This window comes from Condylostylus longicornis, unplaced genomic scaffold (assembly GCF_029603195.1).
Source record: "Condylostylus longicornis isolate FDR11 unplaced genomic scaffold, ASM2960319v2 ptg000049l, whole genome shotgun sequence".
In the NCBI taxonomy this organism is placed as follows: domain Eukaryota; kingdom Metazoa; phylum Arthropoda; class Insecta; order Diptera; family Dolichopodidae; genus Condylostylus; species Condylostylus longicornis.
In genome coordinates, this window is record NW_026578018.1 from 7,362,406 (window position 1) to 7,382,687 (window position 20,282).

Sequence of the window (20,282 nt, forward strand, 5' to 3'; positions counted from 1 at the left end):
ATTGACAAAATTTTCTGTTTTTTTTTTTTTGGTAATAAAATTATTTTTTTTGAAAAGCGAGTAATCATAGAACCAATATGGTTTTTAACAAAAATTAAAATATGTAAAATTATAAAAATTTCACATATAAACCACTTTTAAGTTCTAATATGATCGTAACATAAAATGTTAAAATTAATAAAATTTTTAGAATAATAAATTTAAAAATTTCAAATATTAATTTTTTTTTTATTTCCATAAACAAGAGAAAACAAAAAATCATGTTTGTAATAAAATTATTTTAACAAAATCTGTAATATTACTTGTTTCCCAAAATTATTCTATGGTTCATATTAAGTGTGTGAGATTCATGTTTACAGTGTAGCTTGGGAATATGAAACTCAAATAGTGAAGAGAGGCAATTCATATGGAAGCAAAAAAGTCTTCCTATATATGTAAACGAGATACAATTATTTGAATAGGAACTAAAAATTACGTTATCGAAGAATGCAATAATTTTATAAAATTTTAGGAACTTTTAAAAACATAGATAAAAATTAAAACGTGTAGAAAGATTAAAATTTAAAAACTAAAACGTCTTAATATTCTGATTTAATGAGGCTTCGTCTGAAAAAAACTGTTTTGATAAAAGTTATACATATATGTTTATAAGTTTCGGAAGAGAGCTCTTTCAACTGTTTGAGTTCCATATATGTATGCATTTTATGCAACAATATAAAACTCAATATTGACTTTGCATGTTTTATGAAAGTGACAATTTTCAAATTCTTGAATACGCCACATACACAAGTTTATTATGCAGACAAAATGTCATACATTGCGGAATAAAATATTTTATGTAGTATTGGTAGGAAACATTAAGAACCTTTTGGCAATTTATTAAAAACATACTGCAAAAACAGATGTCAAGGTATGTTGTATATTGCTCATGGCTATATTTTCGAAATTATTAATGGAACAGCGAGCTAATTGGAATCTGAATGTTTATGATATTCCACCTCTAATTAAATCTCACATTTGGTTCAAATCTTTAGCTGTACCTAAAGCGTCTGAATATAGAACGGTAAACGTCTAGTAGCATATTGTGTTGATTAACTAATTAATCTAAAATTTTCATTTTAGATCTTTATCAAGCATAAATTTGTCATTATATAGCAAGGTTTTCTATCTAGTCTTTAATAAAGCTGGGCATATAACAATTTTTATTTATTTTTAAAATTTCATTTGCAAAAAAGTCTTGTTTGTTGTTCCGGAACTAAAATTTCTAATACAAATTTTTTCTAAAATTTTTTTTTTTTATACATACACATGCATAGATAATTTATAGATAATGTTCCATTAAATTTTATATATGTATGTACAATATATTTTGTCTATAAAACATTAATGATATATCACTGAAATTTAATATCGATCAGTTATTTATTATTATTGTTTTTAATATAAATTATAATTATAATAATGATTGAATGACTCAAAATTTCAAAATTAATTGTTCTAAATTTTGTTCAAATTTATGTTAATAGTTAGCACATGCTTTCAAGTGAGAAGTAGTAGTTGGTCTAATTGAATGAATTTTACTTCTTGTTTTGGTTTTTTATTTTTTATTTTTCTTTAATTAATTTTTGGGTATAGTTTTTTTCTTAATATATAAAATGTACAAAAGATTAATGTGACCACTTCTCCCACACCATATACACATATATTTTCATTGACTTAATGTTCATATATATATATATATAGGTTTGATTCACTGCGGAACGGAAAATTAATCAGTGACGAGAATGGTTTTTATATTTAAGGTATTTATTTAGTTTGAAAGTATAGTAAGTCTTAATTCGTTTATGTATATTAAAATTAGAAAATCAGAGTTGAATACTCGTACGGCAATATTTGGGTTATTATTTTATATTGAGTTTTTTGCTTAGATATAGAACTTAATGACGGCTTAAATGTCAAATGAGGAGACAAAGTGAAATATTCTACTCAGTTTAAACCATTTATAGTGAATATACTCCGAAAAATCATAATAAATAGGTTTAAACTATAGAATAACACAACAATATTCTGCAAATTGAATCAATCATCGATTCGTGCAATTTATATAGACATTGTATTATTTGCAAAATTGTATTCAGTGATACTGCAGATTTTTAACGTAAGCTCATTTTTAAAAGGCAAAATTATCGTGTACGAGCTGCAGTCCGATGGAGTTCCGTTATATTACAAGGTTCCAAATTCGGATTTTATTTATACGACATATAGGCTCTTTTTAATGTAATTTTACATTGTGTTAGCTGATTATATCCGAATGCTTAACAATAATGTAAATGTAAGCTTTCAATGGGCGCCAAAAAAAAAATTATTACCTTATGACACTGAAAATTAACTCATGCTTAAATTTAAGATGATGCTTTCCATAAAAGCTTTTTTTCTTTTATTTAAGATACAGCTTAATCCGCTTCATTTGGATTAAAGATAGCCGTCAAATTAAATAACCCACTAAAAATTGATTAATTATTAAACGATAAACTTGTTTAAACAAAAACAAAGGAAAAACAAAAAATACAATAAAAAATCAATAAAAATACGACAAGAATGCGACATTTATTCAAACATACGCGTATTGTAGTTGTAAACTTGAAATTTCAAAAAGAAAATTTAATTATTATTCAACTTTTGTTTTTGCTTCACTGGTTATTGTGAGTTGTTTTTGATTTTGTGAGAGAAATTTTGAATATTGAGAGAAATTTGGGTTTTTTTTTCTGAAATAACGTTATATTCTTGTTTACTTGATGATATTATGTCAAAATTATATTGAGTTTAAATATAGTAAAAAAATGAGTGAAAATAATGAGTGTTTATGAGTGCAATTTTGTATGTTTGAATTTGAGTTATGATTAACGCTTTATACAATAGTTTTCATAGCAGTTTAGAAAATCATAAAAGTTTATAATTTTCTAAATTTTTTTGAATTCGATGAAACCGGATTTTCTATGTCTTTTATTTATAATTTGGCAAGCTTTTTTAATTTTTTAAGTTTTTCTATAAAGTATTTATGTCTGGCGTGTTAATGAGATTTTAAGTATTATTAAGAATGTCGAATTGATTTAAAATATACTAAGTGATGATAGAAAAACTTAATTTAGATTATTTTATGTCTTTTGTAGGCAATTAGCTATAGAATTATTACTCTATTTTTTAAATGCAATATGGTAATTTGTTTGACATTAAGTTGTTACTTGTTTCAGAAGCAAAAAATCTCAAAAAAAAAATTAATTAATTATTCTTTTGAATATTTTTTTTATATCCTGCTGTTTGATTTACAGATTTCTTCGATTTGTTTTATTAGTATTTAGTTCCACTATTTCAGTAATTTATTTTTTGAACCGTGATGTGTCATAAATCTTATTATTGTTTCAATGATAATCGATTTGTTAGACAGACTTTTGACTATTTTTTTTTTTGTCATCTATTAAGAATAGAAATTTAGTTTGTTTTTTTTTTGTAAACATTATATGTAAAATGTAAAAGTTCTAATAAAAGTTTATTGATCTTGTTGATAGGAGGCTTTATTAATTAATTGTTAAGTTCAAATTAAAGTTCAAAATTTAAGTTATCTGTCAAAAAAATCTAAATACAATAAATTATTTTTTATCTTAAAAAATATAAAATATGCAGGTACAATTTTTTAATTTTATGTTTTTTTGTACAGATGACTCTGATGTCATTTTATTATTTCAAAGGAATTGAATTGAAAAGTGGAGGAAAAAAATTCTAACCTTAAATATTTTATGGACATTAATCAAGCTTTAAAAATGTTATAAAGATTTTTTTGTTTTGTACGTACCTTGTCTTTAAGTTCAAAGATTAAATAATTGGCAAGTTTTTTTTTGAAAAACTATTGTATACGGTTTTTTTTTTAATTATATTTCATTTTGAATACTACTGTTTTGTTCTCCTTTATATTAAAATTAGTGCCTATGATCAATTTTAGTAAAAAATATTGTGCTCATTCCTCATATAGAGTTGTTAATTTTAAAGCTATAAACATAATCGGAATGTAAACACGTATTTCAAAATTTGACAGCTCCAAAAAAAAATATACTCTTCAATGTAAATAAATAAATATACACGAAATAAAGATCAAAGGAGCACTTAAAAATTGTCTCATTTTCCTTATTAGATTGTCTCGTAAACTAAAGATACAACTTCAAAGTTATATCAACAATTGTCTCACTTTCTTTCAGAATTCACACCTTTACATTTGGAAATTGTCAAATCTTACAATATTCCTTGTCATCTTGATAACGTTTCACTCCATTGGGTTCACTCCATTGTTGTCAAATTATGAAGTGCGTTCTCGCATCCTGATTATGTTTATAGCTTAAAAACTAAAGGTTTCTTAAATTTGGAGTCCATTCAATGTATTTAATTTGGGGAATATATGCTGCAAAGAATACAACAGAGTTGAAAAACTTTAAAAAGCATGTATTAAAACAGTGTTGCCGCACTGAAAAACCAGTATTTTATCGAAAGGAATGATTCTTTACAATAACGACACAAGTTTAGATTTCAGAACCGTTTGAAGTTTTACAATTTTTTATTTCAGTCGCCCAATTTTTTTCTATATTTAATATTCTTACAATAAAACCCTCTTAATATTATTTTTATAAAATTTTCTAATAAAAGAAAATTCATTTGCCAAATATGTCAAATATAGGCAATTGTAAAATTCAACAAATGAAAAATTTTTTTTTTGTTTCCAAAAAGAATTTTTTTTTGTTTTTTGACATGACAAAAATAATTTATGTAAAACCAATAAATTTTTTTTTTTGCAAATTAATCTTTTATTTTTTTTTTTGTTGACTTGTTTTAGTTTTTGATATAAGGTCATTCTACCTTTCTTTCCAAATATGCTTCAGTGACAAGTGTTTGGTTTCTTCTTCTATTGACCTACATATAATATAATTTTTTTGTATGGAACTTTGTCAGTAAGTTGTCACATTGTATTTTATGTTTTATGTTAAAAAAAGAAAATGTTATATAATTTGTTTTGTTTTGATGTAATTTAAAAATTTCACTAATTTTTTAAAATTTTTAATCTTAATTCTTATCAAATTAATAGTGTAAAAGGTCCGGTTTAAATGTTATTCGTTCTAGTTTATAATAAAAAGTTTTCTGAATTTTTTAAATTTGACATTGACAGATTGATATTTTAGCGCACCTGTTTGATTTTGTTTTATTTTTTTTTTATTTTTTGGCTTTTTTTTTATTTTTTTTTATTTTTTGGCTTTTTTCTGCATTCTTCTTTATAAATCAAATTTTTAACTATTTTGAAAATAAAAAACGTGTAAAAAACCAGGTGCCATTTAATTTTTTTGATTTGTCGTTTTTTGTTTTTCGAATCAATGTCATAAAATTTTCTATCAATTATGTAAATAAATTTTGCGTGCTCTTCACATTACCTACAATATGATCTGGTCAAATTTTATTAAATCTCGCAGTATACGAATTTTTGAAAAACGAGAACAAAAACTTTAAGGAAAAATAAAAATTTTATTACTGCAAAAATAATCAAGTAAAAGACAAACAAAAAAAAAATATTTTACCTATAAAAGTCTATAATCTATAACTAGACACAAAATTGTCATTAAAATAAATCAAGTTCAAAAGTTAGGGAGGCGTTCTTAATGAAATTGTAAAATTATGTATAGGAAAAAGAAGTAGAAAAGGTATTTGATAAAAGCATATTTCCTAAATTTTAATTGTTTTCATTTGAAATTTTAAGTTTTACGGAATATAAAAAATAGGTTTGTTAATTTTAATTTAAGCTTAACCAATACAATTTATCTTAAATAAAAATTTAATTGAACTACACCGAATATCCAATTCGGATATTATTGAACATTCAATTAATTTACGGCGGTCAGGTGAATCTGTACAAGAGTTAGTCCGCTTTTCCCCAGTTTATGCAAGTATACAGTAAAGAAATTCGCAATAGAACGAACAAGGTTTCTATAAATCCCCAACAAGTCTACTATTAACTTTGTTGAAAGTAATAGAAGAAGCATCTTCGTATGACGTCACCTTCTCGTGTTCCGCCTGTGAAGGTCGCATTCCGCCAAAAGCAAGTGAGTAAGCTTAGCTCCCACAGAAATGCAACGTAATGTAAAGCAGGTAATGTAAAATAGTGGTAATAATAATACTATGGTAATAGTGAAACAGTGTTAAGAAGACACGAGACAATCAAATAATCGTGTAGAACAATTGAATTTCAATTTATAATTTATCGAAAACTAAAAGAAAAAAATATTAAAATAAATTTATCTTTGATATATTGCCGTCACCAATAACATTGTTTCAACTTGTTTATTTTAAATTCCATTTTTTGATTTTGCAAAATTATTTTTTTTTTTTTCATAATTTATTATTAATTTTTTTGATGTGATTTTACCAGTCCAAACTTAAAAATTTAATAATTTTGTGGGTGCTTTGTATTTTTTATATAGCTATCTATTTAAATACCATATATTTTTTGATTTGTTAATACTACTTTGATTTGTTTGATTCTAATTCAATGAAAATTTTTCATTTTTCTGAATATTTTCAATTCTATTGTATAGTCATTTATTTTCAATTTAGATTATATTAATAATTTTATAGTCATTTTCAATTATCAATATGATTTTTTAAATAGATTTGTCTATACAGAAGACAAAATGAAAATTTCATTGAACAAAATTATTTATTTGTTGATTCCCAAGAAAACAAAAACAGTTCAATTGATTTCCGATCTAATTAATTGTATTGATTATGCTTCTACACCATTTTGTTTCCCTCCAAAAATTTATGTACATCGACTACATGCGGTTAATGTGACAGCATGATATAAAATTATCACATTATATAAGAAATTTTAAGTTTTGGTCCATTTAAAATTATTGCATATCCGTTCAAATAGATTAATGCTTGTATGTATGTATGTATATGAAAAAGAGAAGGCATTTTTATTATGTAGATTAAGAATATATCAATAAATTATTGGTTTTTGTTTTATTATATTTGGTTTTATATTGATCATTTCTATTTTGGTTTGTATAAATAGATTTATATGAATTTATTTTTGCATATCGGCAACGCACATTACAATTTATGCTTATTTTGTGATTATTTATATGGTTTTTTAGTTTCTTTTATTAATTATATTGTGGAAATGTTAAATTATACTTTTGTTCAAAAGTTCAATGTTAATTTTACAAATTTTATGGTATATATATACTATCTGTCGTCGTGGTAAATTTGATAATATATTATTTAAGATCCATGCCTCTTCAAATCACATATAAGGTTTTTAAAAATTTTCATTTAAATTTGAAATACGAGTACATATTTTGATCCTGATTTTATTCATCTAGATAATTTTAAATTTTATCCAGTAATTTTTGATCTTGTATTAAAAAAATTTCCAGTTTTCGAGATATTCTTGAGATTTGAATTGAAAAGGCATGATTTGAAAGGCATACATGAATTTTTTGTTAGGAAACCTATTATTATATTTAAGTCATTTGTACATATTTTGTCGTAAAAGAGAGTAATAGTTGCTAAAAATTTTAACAATTTCAAGACAGATATAAGTGCTATTCTTACAAAAAGAAACTATTTCAAAAGTTTAAAATTTTTCCTAGATCTTCTTACTTTCATAAAAGCGGAAATTACAACGGAAATAAACTAAAAATATTTAAATTTAAATTAAATACGCGAGCTTTACGTTAATTTTATTTTCTAAGAAATTCAAAAAAATTGCATATATTTAGGCTAAAACATATTTAATTTCTCTGCTGAATAAAATTTTTTAGAAATAATGGTTTTAATTTGTAAGCTTGAAAGTAGGCTGTTACTTAATTTAAAATGGTTATAGTGCCGGAGCATATATGAAAAATTAATTAGTTTTAAAAAATTTTACGGAATGTCAAAGTTAACGGCACGCATTTGAAAATTAGAATTTTGGAGAAAACTTGAGGAAATTTTCTAAATTAAAAAAAATTAAATTTGTAAGAATAATTTTACTACTTTGAAACTAGTATATTTTCTATTAACATAGTGAGTGGCAACTGTTAGAGTGATAAATTGGCCATCACAACGATTTTTAATAAGGAATAGGTCATATTTGTGAATATGAGAGAATATAGGACAAAATGTAAGTGAGCAAAGATTTTTCATTGCAATTAGAGATTTATATACAGTTTTTGTTTAAGAGGATGCAGAGGCTTTTAAATATTTTTGACCTTTGTGGAAAGTAATTATTTTTTAACACTATATTTTATATATAATATATTTTTATTACACATTATGCATAATAAGAATTTGAAATAATTTTACATAATCACGAAATATAACAATAGTATATAAAATATTAAAACAAAAATTACACAATATTTTTATAAGATCACATTCATATCGATTAAATCGATAGAAATTGAATAAATCTACAAAATCGTATTATTTTATATTAAATATTCTTTTTGATTTTTAAAATCTACAAAATAAAAAAATATTTTAGAAATAAATTTATAATAAATTATTTTATAAAATTAAAATGATTTTATTTTAGTTTTTATGACTGTATTATTATTTCGATAAAAATGATAAACTACCACAATTCAAAGATTTTGCTGCTCTTTCTTTAATAGACATCATTTCGGCTGCGGTCGGATGTAAGACAACAATTTTCCTATTGCTGTCTTCGACAACAATTTTTGCTCGACACGAATTTTTTGATAAAGCTGTGGGAACAGAAACGGTTGGTTGTTGAGTTGCAGTCGGTTGTATTGTAACAGTAACGGTTTGGGCAGGTTGTGTTACAACTTTCGTTACTAATTGTCCAACACATGGATTATTTAAATCTTTATTGGAACCGAAATTAAGAGTATTTAGATTGTTATTACTAATACTGTCACGACCTGAACCACTACCACCACCACCGCCGCCACCAGCACCGCCGCCACCAGCACTGCCGCCACCAGCACCGTCGGCACCAACACCGGCGGCACCAGCACCGCCGCCACCGCCGCCTCCACCACCAAAGTGACTACTGATACCAACATTTTCGATATTGTTACCATGTATGGTTGCAGGAATACTAGTAACTAAATTACTATTTAATTTGTTCTTATTACCGGAGTAGGCAATCGAATTACTACCTCCAGTTACTCTATTAGCTTCAGGTTGTAAACCATGAGTATTAATAGATCCACTGTTAGTGACTTGTCCATTAATTTTTCCAGATTCAGTGGAACCGTGAACGCCAATGCCAGTACCCGTTTTGAAAGAACCATCCCCAGTAGATATTCCAGTATTAAATTTACTTCCACCTCTACCAGAACCATTAGCATTGTCAATATATGGTACATTAATTTGGAATTTAGGGTCGTTTTTACCAGTTGTAATTGGGATATTATTTCCACTGTTACCACCACTAAGAGGAATGTTAACATTAAAAGTGCCACTTCCAGTTCCAGTTCCAGCTCCTGTTGCTATCCCTCCACCACTATTTACGTTAAAACCTGTACCCGGAAGAGGAATCCCGGTAGTTTTGTCAATAATTCCATTAGTGGCTGGAATATTTGAAACAGGTTTTCCTCGCATTCCAATAATTCGCGCACTATCTAGGGAAGGAGTTGATAAGGAGACAGATCCCGTTATTTCACCTGATCCAGTGTGTTGTGCTTGAGAAGACTGAATAGGAATTTCAACGGAAACTTGGTTACGGTTCTTTTCACCGGAAGAATGTTTATCAGAAGGTGATATATTATTTGGTCTATTTGAGTTATCTAAATGGATTGCTGGAACTGGAGATAAAATATTTGATTGGCTTTGATTTGGTGTATGTGCCGATTTATTTGGGAGATTTAATTTTTCATTCGATTCTGATTGGGGTACATTAGATGGCCCTCTAGTTTGTGTTTTTGAAGGGTTTATTTTAATTGAATCAATTTCTTTTCCTGTTGAAGTAATTCCAGTATTTATATGATCTTTTGGACTTTTTTCATTTATTTCATTTAAATTTGGGATTGCACCAGGAGTTATTGTGTTCGAAGATGGTTTGCTGGTATCAGGATGATTTTTATCACCAGGTCCTTTAATTCTATTGCTTGTTCCAGTATTATCTGACGTTGAAGGGCCTTTAGTTTTCACAGGTTCTGTACTTGAACCGGGTTTTCCTTTCACTCTATTAGTATTGGAATTATTTTCTTCACTAGGTTTACGAATCGAATTTTGGTTATTTCCTTTTCCGTTAGCTGGATCAAAAATAATTTTTTGATCTAAGGATTCAGGAAAATAAACTTCATCTGGTATTGGTATATCTAGAAGTTCTGGTTTATATTCTGGCTCTGTACTAATAGGTGTTGTAAATGCATTTGTTTTAGGAATATCATTACTACTATTGATTGGTGAAAAGATCATTTGCGTTTTACCAGGAACTTTTGCGTCTGTTACCTGTATTGGCACTAAAATGTCAGTTGTTGGTGGTGTCCGCGTTTTATCTGTTAATGGTATTTGTCCTCCTGTTAGTACAATTTTCGTATCGGGTACATTCGTTCCTAATGATAAATCAATTTTTTCTTTGCCTTTTGAATCTACAGGTTCTGTTCCTTTTCCACTAACTTTTGAATGAATATTTTTATTATTATTATTTGACGAATCGATATTTGCACCTACTGGAATATCACCACTTATAATTGATGCTTTTCCACCTCTAACATTAGCATTATTTTTTGGATCTTGATTATTTTCATCACCGCCTCTTGTTTTACCTCTTGTTCTTCCTCTTGTTGGGATTTCGCCACTGTCATTGGAACCCTTTCTGGGACCGGAAATTCCAATTTCTGTATCTATATTAGTTTTCAAATCATTTTTAATATGACTATCTGTTACAGATCCTCCTGTATGTCCTTTAACTCTTCCAGTTATGCTAACATCAGTTTCTGTTGATACTGTAGATTTTTCTTTTTGTTTTGTTTCAATATAACTTTTGATATCACTTAAATCAGAGAATGTATTTGTAGCAACATTAAATTTATTTTTACAAAAATCTTGTAAATCATCATATGGCATATCTGTGACAACAATTATACTTTTTGCTCTATAACCATTAACAGCTGTATAACATGTTACATAAAATCTACCATCAGGTCCAACAAATGCATAAAATCCAACTTTACCACCATCAGCGAAACCATCTTGAAATTGTTTAATTTTATTATGATTTTGGAAACTAAAATGAAAAAAAAAGAAAAAGTAAAAGTAAAATATTATTATAACAATTTTTTGTCTTATTTTTACGGTTTTTGAAAGGGAAATTTTGATTAATAAATTAAAATGCAAAAGAAATCAAAAGTGAATTATTCCATTTTATTATGACGGTTATTGTGAATAATTTGCAAAAACATCAAATTTTAATTAGCATGACATTGTTAAAAAGTTTTATACGTATAAGTATATAATATTTGGCAGTTAAATGTTTTTATTCATATTATGTAACTGTTATACATATGTGAATCAAATTTTATTCAAATTAGTTATTAAAATTTTAATATTTGATTTAAAGCGGCCCGTCATACGAGTCTAAGATTTTTGAGTCATTATACACAAAATTTTTCAAATTCCAAAGCTAACGGGGAGAATGTGGAATGTGTACATAAATTATAAAACTAGTTTGACAGGCCGGGTTTGTTATTTGTAATAATAATTTGTTCAATTTTCTGCAATTCACTCAATTCTGCTCTAATATACACTCTAAGTCTGCTCTAATATACACTCAAAGAAAATTGTGGGTATTTTTGTTTTCTTTCAAATTGCTTTTTATAAAATGTTGAGTATGTCAAATTTGACATTTCACACCCGGTATTTAAATGCGATTTGAATAAAATGCATAAATCTTAAATGTTTATTGATTTATTTATTTTTTTCTATTATTGTCTACTTTATTTCTACTATTGTCTATTTTAATTTTTGGTAACTTGTTATTCAAATTTTGATTAAAAGTTCATTGTGATTTGTGAATTTTTTGACAAAAAAAAATAATTGTTTTCTGTTTTGTTTTTTTTTTTATTTCCTTTTGCAAAATAACGATTGCCTATCATGACATCTAGTTTGAAATTTTTTTTTTCAAAAGCAGTAATCCTTAAAATTTAATAGTTTAATATTTTAATAAAATTCCTAAAGATTTATGAATTATCTAAAAATAAAAATTAATAATAATTTTAATAATTAAGAGAAAAAAAAATACAAAGTTTCTTGTCTTAATTTCATACATGAATTAATAATGAACTCATTTGAAACGTTGCTTTAAACTTTGATAAATTAGAAAGAGAAGATGAGCTTAACAAATGCTTCTAGCATACAGGAGCACCACATGAGAAAAATAGCGCAAAATATTAAAAAAAAAAAAACGAAATCTGCTTTTAACACTTTTTTTTTCTAAATTTTGTCTAATAAAACGTTTTTCTAAATTGTTTTACTCATATAATTTCGGATTCTTAAAATATTTTGCAAAGTACGAGTAAGAAAAAAAAAACAAGAATTCAAAGTTTATCGGCGGCATTCAAGTTTTTCTGGTATAATTTTTTTTTTGTGTTTTAAATTTTTTTTTTTTTGTATGAAAAAATTTGGTAAGCGTGAAATAGCCAAAATATAATATTAATCAACGGTTGGCAATATTTCAAGCTTTTATTTTTATAGCTCAGAAAAAAAAATTACACCGGTATGCGATAGGATAAACAAAAAAAAAAAGTGTATTGTAAGGTTATGATTTGGAATTCGACGGGGGTGAAAAATCGCAATGTAAAATTAAAACGGAAGTAAATTTTACAAAATAAAAAAAGAAACAAGACAAAAAATGAAGAATTTTTCAAATGAGTCTCGTGTAGGAGAGCAACATGATTTTGACTTGAAATCAAAGGTTAATTTTTAAAATAAATTAATTTCTGAGGTGTTATGAAACAAAATTTTAAATTTTGATTGTGTATTTTTGACATTATATTATTAAGAAGTATAAAATATAGATGCGGTGGCGCAGATAAATTTAATTTGACAGTTATTTATGTATTATAATTGAAACATTGTTATAACTTTATTATTTAAAATAATTCAAGGATTAATTTTGTTAAAATTCTGCAAAAATATATTGTTTATGACCAGTTTTTGTATAAAAGAATGTTTGAACTTGTGAATGCATTGAATGATTGACATAATGTGTTATATAAATGAAAAGATGCTTCAAGTGTAATACTGAGTTGCTTGTAAATAGGACGCTGTATTGTATAGAAATTCTGTTATATAAGAAGAAAAACTAATTTGGAGCTCAAATTTTCAGGAATTGCCGTTTATTTTTCATATAAAAATATTAAGATATCTGGAAGTGAAACAATAATGTGTGTAACTGCTCCTCTTAACAACTCCTACGTAGTTGGCAGTTAAAGCTGTTTCGAATGTGTTTCTGTTTTGAATGAACTCTAAAATTAAGGATTTGACATTCATTTTGTAATACGAAATGTAAAGCAATGACGTAACGGAATAAATATGAGTCGTTACTTAACTATTATATATGCAAGTTATTTAGATGAGCGTGTTATAATCATGGTTAGAGTTGTATTGACTTTACAAAAATTTCAAAATATGCATTCAAAAAATATTTTTTTTTTAATTTTCTAAAATTTTGTGATTATTTATTAATTTTTGATTTGCAAATTAATGGTAAATCCATTATTATATTTAAATTAATTATATTGATAGTTTGAACATATCCTAGATTAGCATTAGATCATACTTAAATATTTATTATTTATTGATTGTTTTAGAATTTTTTTTTATAAAAAATGATGAAATAAATCTTTTATCCATATAATAGAAATTGTATTTCTATTATATTAATTTTAAATTAATTTGTGACATTAAAAATTGTTGTTAATTTTTTGTTAATTTGGTCATTAAAAAAAATTGTTAGAAACAAGGTTTCTTTGACATGAATTCTATAAATTAGAAAGTTGTAGTTCTTTTTAAATAAATTGAAAGTAAATAACTTGGTTTTTTGGTATTTGAGTAAAATTTATTAACAATAATAATAGGAAGGAATGCATAAAAAATAATCATATAGAAAAATAGAAGTCAATAATGCTAACTGATTTAGTTAAGATACGATAAAATATATTGGAATAGATCTAAAAAAATAAATGAAATAAATTAACGACATATGGCAATATTTTTGATACTTTTAAGTTTAATAAAGCTTTTGGCTAGATTTTACAGTTAAATACAGTTCTAGGATCGGCGTTTTTATAATTTTGCTAAAATATTTTGTACCTTTTCGTTAATTAATATTAAAATTTCAAATATTGTATCCAAAATTGTATTTTATATTTTGTAAGAAAAGTCATTATTATAACTAAATAACGTTATATCAGATTCTCGTAGCATCCCTACGAATACTGCTTATAAAAGCAATATACATTCTTTTCCTCCTTCTCATTATATAGTGCAACAGTGTCACCCATAATACTAACTGTTAACCATAGTATCACTGTAGCACATCTTGTGAACGATGAATGACAACTCTAACTGTTCATTTATAAATATATAGTTTTTTTTGCTAAAATCTGAGAATCGCATGATCGGTATACCAGATAGCACAAAACCCATGAATAGATTCGAAAGAAATATTTTTAAAACCCATAGCAATACTCTTAACACAAGATACCGAAAACTGAGGTTTATTGCCAAAAATTATTCAATCGACAAAATATCTGCGGCTTATTTGTAAATTTTTTCAATTTAAAAATTTCTTTGCTAGTATTTTTCTCCTTTTTGTTTTGCTTGTTTTTCTAATCTCTTTTATTCTTGTTAAATCGAATCATAGGCTGTAGCAATAATTTACATAGTCACAAGCGCCATCTATCGTTCAATAGCCGTGCTAGTATATATAATAAAATATATTTGTATGTAAAATAAAATTAATTAAAATTAATTTTAAATAAATTTCATAGTGATTTTAAGAAATAATAATTTTATATTGAAAATTAAATATGTATTAGGAAGTTTTTCGGCATAAACAAAAACATTTATTACAAATTATAATGAATTTTCGAAAACTAGATTTGTACATTATAGTAGTTATAAAGATCTAACTTGAATACAAATTGTATAAACATATTTACATACACATTTCGTGTATGTATAATAGTTTTAATTTTATATTGTTATTTTAATGTATAAAAAATAATATTATTTTATTTTTTCTATAAACTTGTTAAGTTTTAGACTATTGATGTTAGGCTGATAAAAAGAATCCAGGTCAAGTTTTAGCTGCTATTTTAATTCTTTTATTTTATTATAAGAAAAATTAGTATTGATTAAATTACATAACTCTTTTAAAAATAGAATATTTTTTTATTGTATATATAGAAGATAGAAGATGAAAAATATTGTTTTCTATTTTTCTATTATTATTTTTCAATAGAAAATATAAATTAAATAGATAAAAATATTTTTTAATAAAAGCGATTGTTGTGTAGGTATAGAGAAAAACTATTGGTGTTGTAAAGAATTTTTTTTGTTATACCGTTATTAATTATGATCTAAATATTCAAGTTATATAACAAAATTTTTGTCTAGATTATTGTCTAAGGAAGTATACAGGTGTCAAAGTGTTAAAATATTATAATTTTAATTATAATTTACATATTGTTTATACATACTGTATATATATATATATATTAAAGTTCCCATTATTTAGGAGGCCGGAAAACAATAATTATTTGTTAAATTTTAATTTAATTGGTTATTTATTCTAAGATAATGTTTTTCTGGATGTTTTTCGTACATTGACATATTTTTAATAGATTTTTGGGTAATTTTGGAATTTTTTAATTTAGATCAAATTTGTTGATCAACAATAAAATTTTAAGTAGTTAAATGCAGAAATAGATGAAAAAACTAGTAAATCTTTTATATAGATCTTTTATATAATTGAATTATAACTGAGTTTTTAAATTTCAAAAAATTTATTCATTTATTAATATATTGTATAACACTATGAAAATATAATATTTATCAATTGGACAGAAATAACGCACAATTTGTTCCGGTGAAAACTAAAGTTATACAAAAATTTTCCTATTTAATTCTAATTTTTTTATTCCAGTGTATTCAGAGTATAGTCTTGAATTTTATACAAATTCAATTGTAATGCCATTTTTAATTGTACTAAAATGAAAAATATTCGAAAGTGTGTAAGTAACTGGAGACAAATGGTTCTTTACGAATAGTCATAAATTATATAGTTTGCTACAAGAGTTCAATTACTTATATTCAGTTTCTCTGTTTCAATCTCATTAAGAGTAGTAAACAAAAGAGTTATACAAATTAATATAAAGCTAATTTTATTTGTCATATATTCTAAAATGTAAAAATTGTGTCATGCCAGGATAATTTCCAAAAAAAAAAATAAATTCGAAAATTTTTTTTTAATTAATATATTTTGTTTATAAGAAATTTTGTTTTAATATAAAAACAAATTAATCTTTTGCTAAGAACGCTTTCATACAAATATATGATGTAGAGTGTCCACTACAAATTAAAATTAAAATATGCTAGTACATTAAAATAAAATATTAAAATAAATTCAAATTAAACCAATGGTTCGTAAAATAATTCCCTTGAATAAGAAAGTCTTATTGTGCAATTCCCTTAAGTAACCTACTAGCTGTTAAACTACTTTCACTAAATTTTCGAAATATTTCAAATTACTGCATACATTTGAAATGAAATAACAATTTTAAAAGAAGCGAAGAATAATAGTCGAATTTGACAGGTGAAGTAAGTGAGTTAAGACAAATAATTATATATTTTGATGCGGCACAGTGATTACCGTTAGCTTTTTACTTTAAAATACTTTAAAAAATGGGGGCGAGCGGATTACTAAACATTTTCTTCTACAATAATAGTTTTCTAATAAAGAAAAACCTACTGTATATAAATTTTAGTTTTCTATCTCAGGGGATGAAGAGATTAGAGACAAACGTATACACAATAAACTGAAACTAATGACTGAAATTTTTCCTAATTTTATTTATCATTTTAGTTTTGCAAAAAAATAGAGTATCAAAAATCTAATTTGTGTAAGTACTTATACATGTGTAAGTAATTCAGATTGTTCTACAGAAAGCTGTATACGTATACGTGTCCCGGGATAACGTTAAGGAAATCCCGATTAGTTACTATCAAGTTTGTTATAGCCATTAGGCAAGACCACATTAAAAACATATTCAAATCAATAATACATAAGTATTATTTAAAAAATGTTAAATAGTTCTTTTACAGCTCTGCAACACTCTGTAATAAAAGTGAAACTATAAGAAAATATAAGAACATAAAAGAAAATTTTTGCTACCATTGTATTAAAAGTAAGAAACCAAATTCGGTTTTTTTTTTTTTTTTGTTATTAATTAATAAATTTAAATATGGCGTTTATGTAAATTCTATAATTATATGTCTATGCTTCTTAATTCCACTTAATTTTTTTCGCTTCTTTTAATTCTTTAATATTTTTTTTTTCTCGCAATTTTCTATTTTATTTAGTCTTACGTCCATTGTTTATTATTATAAATTTTAGTTTTTAAGAAATTTTGACCTTTTTATCACATGAGAATTTTTGTCATTGTCAAAAATGTCCTATGAGCTCATCCTGTTTTTGTTTTTGTTTTCCTTATATCATTTTTATCGATATTTTATCACTTCTAAATTTGAAATTAATTAATTTGTGTGTTAATCCTAAGATACAAATAAATTCTTTTTTTTATTTTTTAAAATGATTTTATAGAAATTTTGTTTATTTATATTTGTAATTATGTATATTAAATGTAAATTGCCACATTTTTTGCCACTTAATATAATTTTTTTTATAAAAATACCGAAAAAAAAATTAATTGTGTGCTTTCTTTTTTATTGTCCGAGAATCCCAAAAAGACTAAAATTTGTTTTATATGCGCATTTTATTGAAATGAAAACATTTTTAATAGAAAAATTTTTAATCTAATTCAATGACCGTCTTTATTTGATTCGAAATGAAAAATGAAAATTACATAAGAGATTTTTGTTTTTACATAAAAGGGTGTGTTATTTATGTAAAATCAAGGTTACATTAAAAAACTTCTGTAAATTATAATTTCATTCATAAATAAAATATTACGAATTTATATTGTTGCTTTATATTTTTATAAATGGGAAAAAATTCAATAACTCAACAATAAAATGTCAACAATAAATTATGGTGTTTGTTTTGGATAACACGCTTGTCATCCGTTTTATAGCATTTATGTTGAGTTCAATAAACTATAAATGCAATTTTAATGTTTGCAACATAATTTTTCTTTATTAAAAGTTTGAATGAATTTTTTGAATGATTATACGGGATTACTCAATATTGAATTTATTATTGTTGTTTAATTAATGTTGCAGTTTAATAATTATTGCCAGTAGATTATTGAATAAAATATGTGTTGCTAGCTTATTCTGCTACAAATAGGTTATAAAATTAGTTGCTACTTTAAATAATAAAAGTCGATTGCAATTTGAATATTGACTAAAGTGATTTTTGAAAGGAATTTTATATAATTTAAATTTTTAGTTATATTTTAAGTGGAGCAATTTCAGTAAGTGATATTGTCAAAAATTTTATGTTAGTTTTTGACATTGACAGTTAAAATTTGATATTAATTTTTATTAAATATTCTTTTATTAAATATAATAAAACAGAATTATGTATTTCATTTTAAATTAAGAATTAAATTAAATCAAAAATATTAAATTAAATAATACCGTAAAAAATTTTCGTAAATATTATGTTGAACGATTTCAATTTATAATATTTTCATAATACGACATATTAATTTTCGATATTGATAATATTTACTACACAATAATTTTTGATATGTTTTAAATTTTACATAATTGAATAATAATTTATAATATTAATTTTACAAAATTATATTTAAAAATAATTAAGTTCTAATATTGATTATCAAAATTATTTCAAATTTGGATCATAATCAAATTGAAAATATTGTTCAATTAAATTATCATGATTACAATATTCAGTAATTTTGACGATTCTAAGCTCAAATAATGACATTACACGCGTTGACCTAATTTATTTTGTTTACCGTAATATTTGTTTGTCGTAATATTATATAATAAGCTTTCTTATACTTCTACATAGTGGGGATGAAAGCTTTTATCTTATAATGAATTTTGATAATATTTTCATATACTTACGAATATCTGTATTGTCCTTTAAAATTATTCATATAATAATCCTCTTTTGTGTCACCAAAATTATCATTTTCCTTAAGATACATTTCAGGATCATAACTTAAACATGTTGTTATTGTAATGCCCACCTAATTTTGGGTATATAAAAAAAATTAATAATTTAATTTAATTATAAAACTTTTTTAAATAAAAACTTACTAAAAATAATAATTTTAACATTTTTCGTTTTTCTGAAAAATTAAAATTCCGAAAATTTCCGACTTATTCGGTTTGCTTTTGTTTTGTATATATAGGATCCTTCAATTTACCGCCGTACTACGATAGTATCAAAATTTTAGTATTATTTTTTCTTTAATTTCTATTTCTCTTATTCAAACGATTCGTTCACTAGTGACTCTAACATAAAACTAAATTTAACGGAATTAAAAAAATCTAAAGTATCCCCTTCAAGAAATTATTATTTTTTTTTTTATTTTTTTATTTGCATAAAATTTAAAAAGAAGATGAGTTTTCTTATAAAAGCAAAATAAAAACTAGAAATCAAAAGTGATTTTAAATTAAAAATGAAAAAAACAAAAAAAAAAACAGAGAGTTACCATCATCATCTAAGAATAATCCTTTGTTATTCACATGTTTTGTATGTATGTATTTATGTATGTATTACGTATTGTGTTAGAAAACATGTTATAAATCTAGAAATTCAAATGTATATATGTTTGCATAAATGTATATTAATTTCGTATACAATAGTTATGCGGTATTGGAAGAAAAAAAAAATCAGAAAAAAATTTTAAACAAAAGTTGTGACGAAATTTCAACCGGTTTCATTTTTATATTTTTTTTCTGCTACATTTAGCATTTTTAACACTTTTTTTTTACCGACTGCATTGCATACAATATGGGAGGTTATGTGATGCCACCAGATTTAGCATGTTCAGTTTTGGGGGTAAGTT

The 20,282-nt window shown here is 24.6% G+C and overlaps 1 protein-coding gene across 1 annotated transcript; it reads right to left on the minus strand.

Annotated features, from left to right (window-relative positions):
• Positions 1 to 8,621: 8,621 nt before the first annotated feature.
• Positions 8,622 to 19,691, minus strand: LOC129611380 (uncharacterized). The gene is made up of 3 exons (XM_055524513.1): positions 19,528 to 19,691; positions 19,333 to 19,457; positions 8,622 to 11,278 (listed from the first exon to the last, which is right to left on the minus strand). Exons 1-3 carry the CDS (start codon positions 19,546 to 19,548, stop codon positions 8,632 to 8,634), a joined length of 2,793 nt encoding a protein of 930 aa, XP_055380488.1. The 5' UTR covers positions 19,549 to 19,691; the 3' UTR covers positions 8,622 to 8,631.
• Between the last annotated feature and the right edge of the window lie 591 nt (positions 19,692 to 20,282).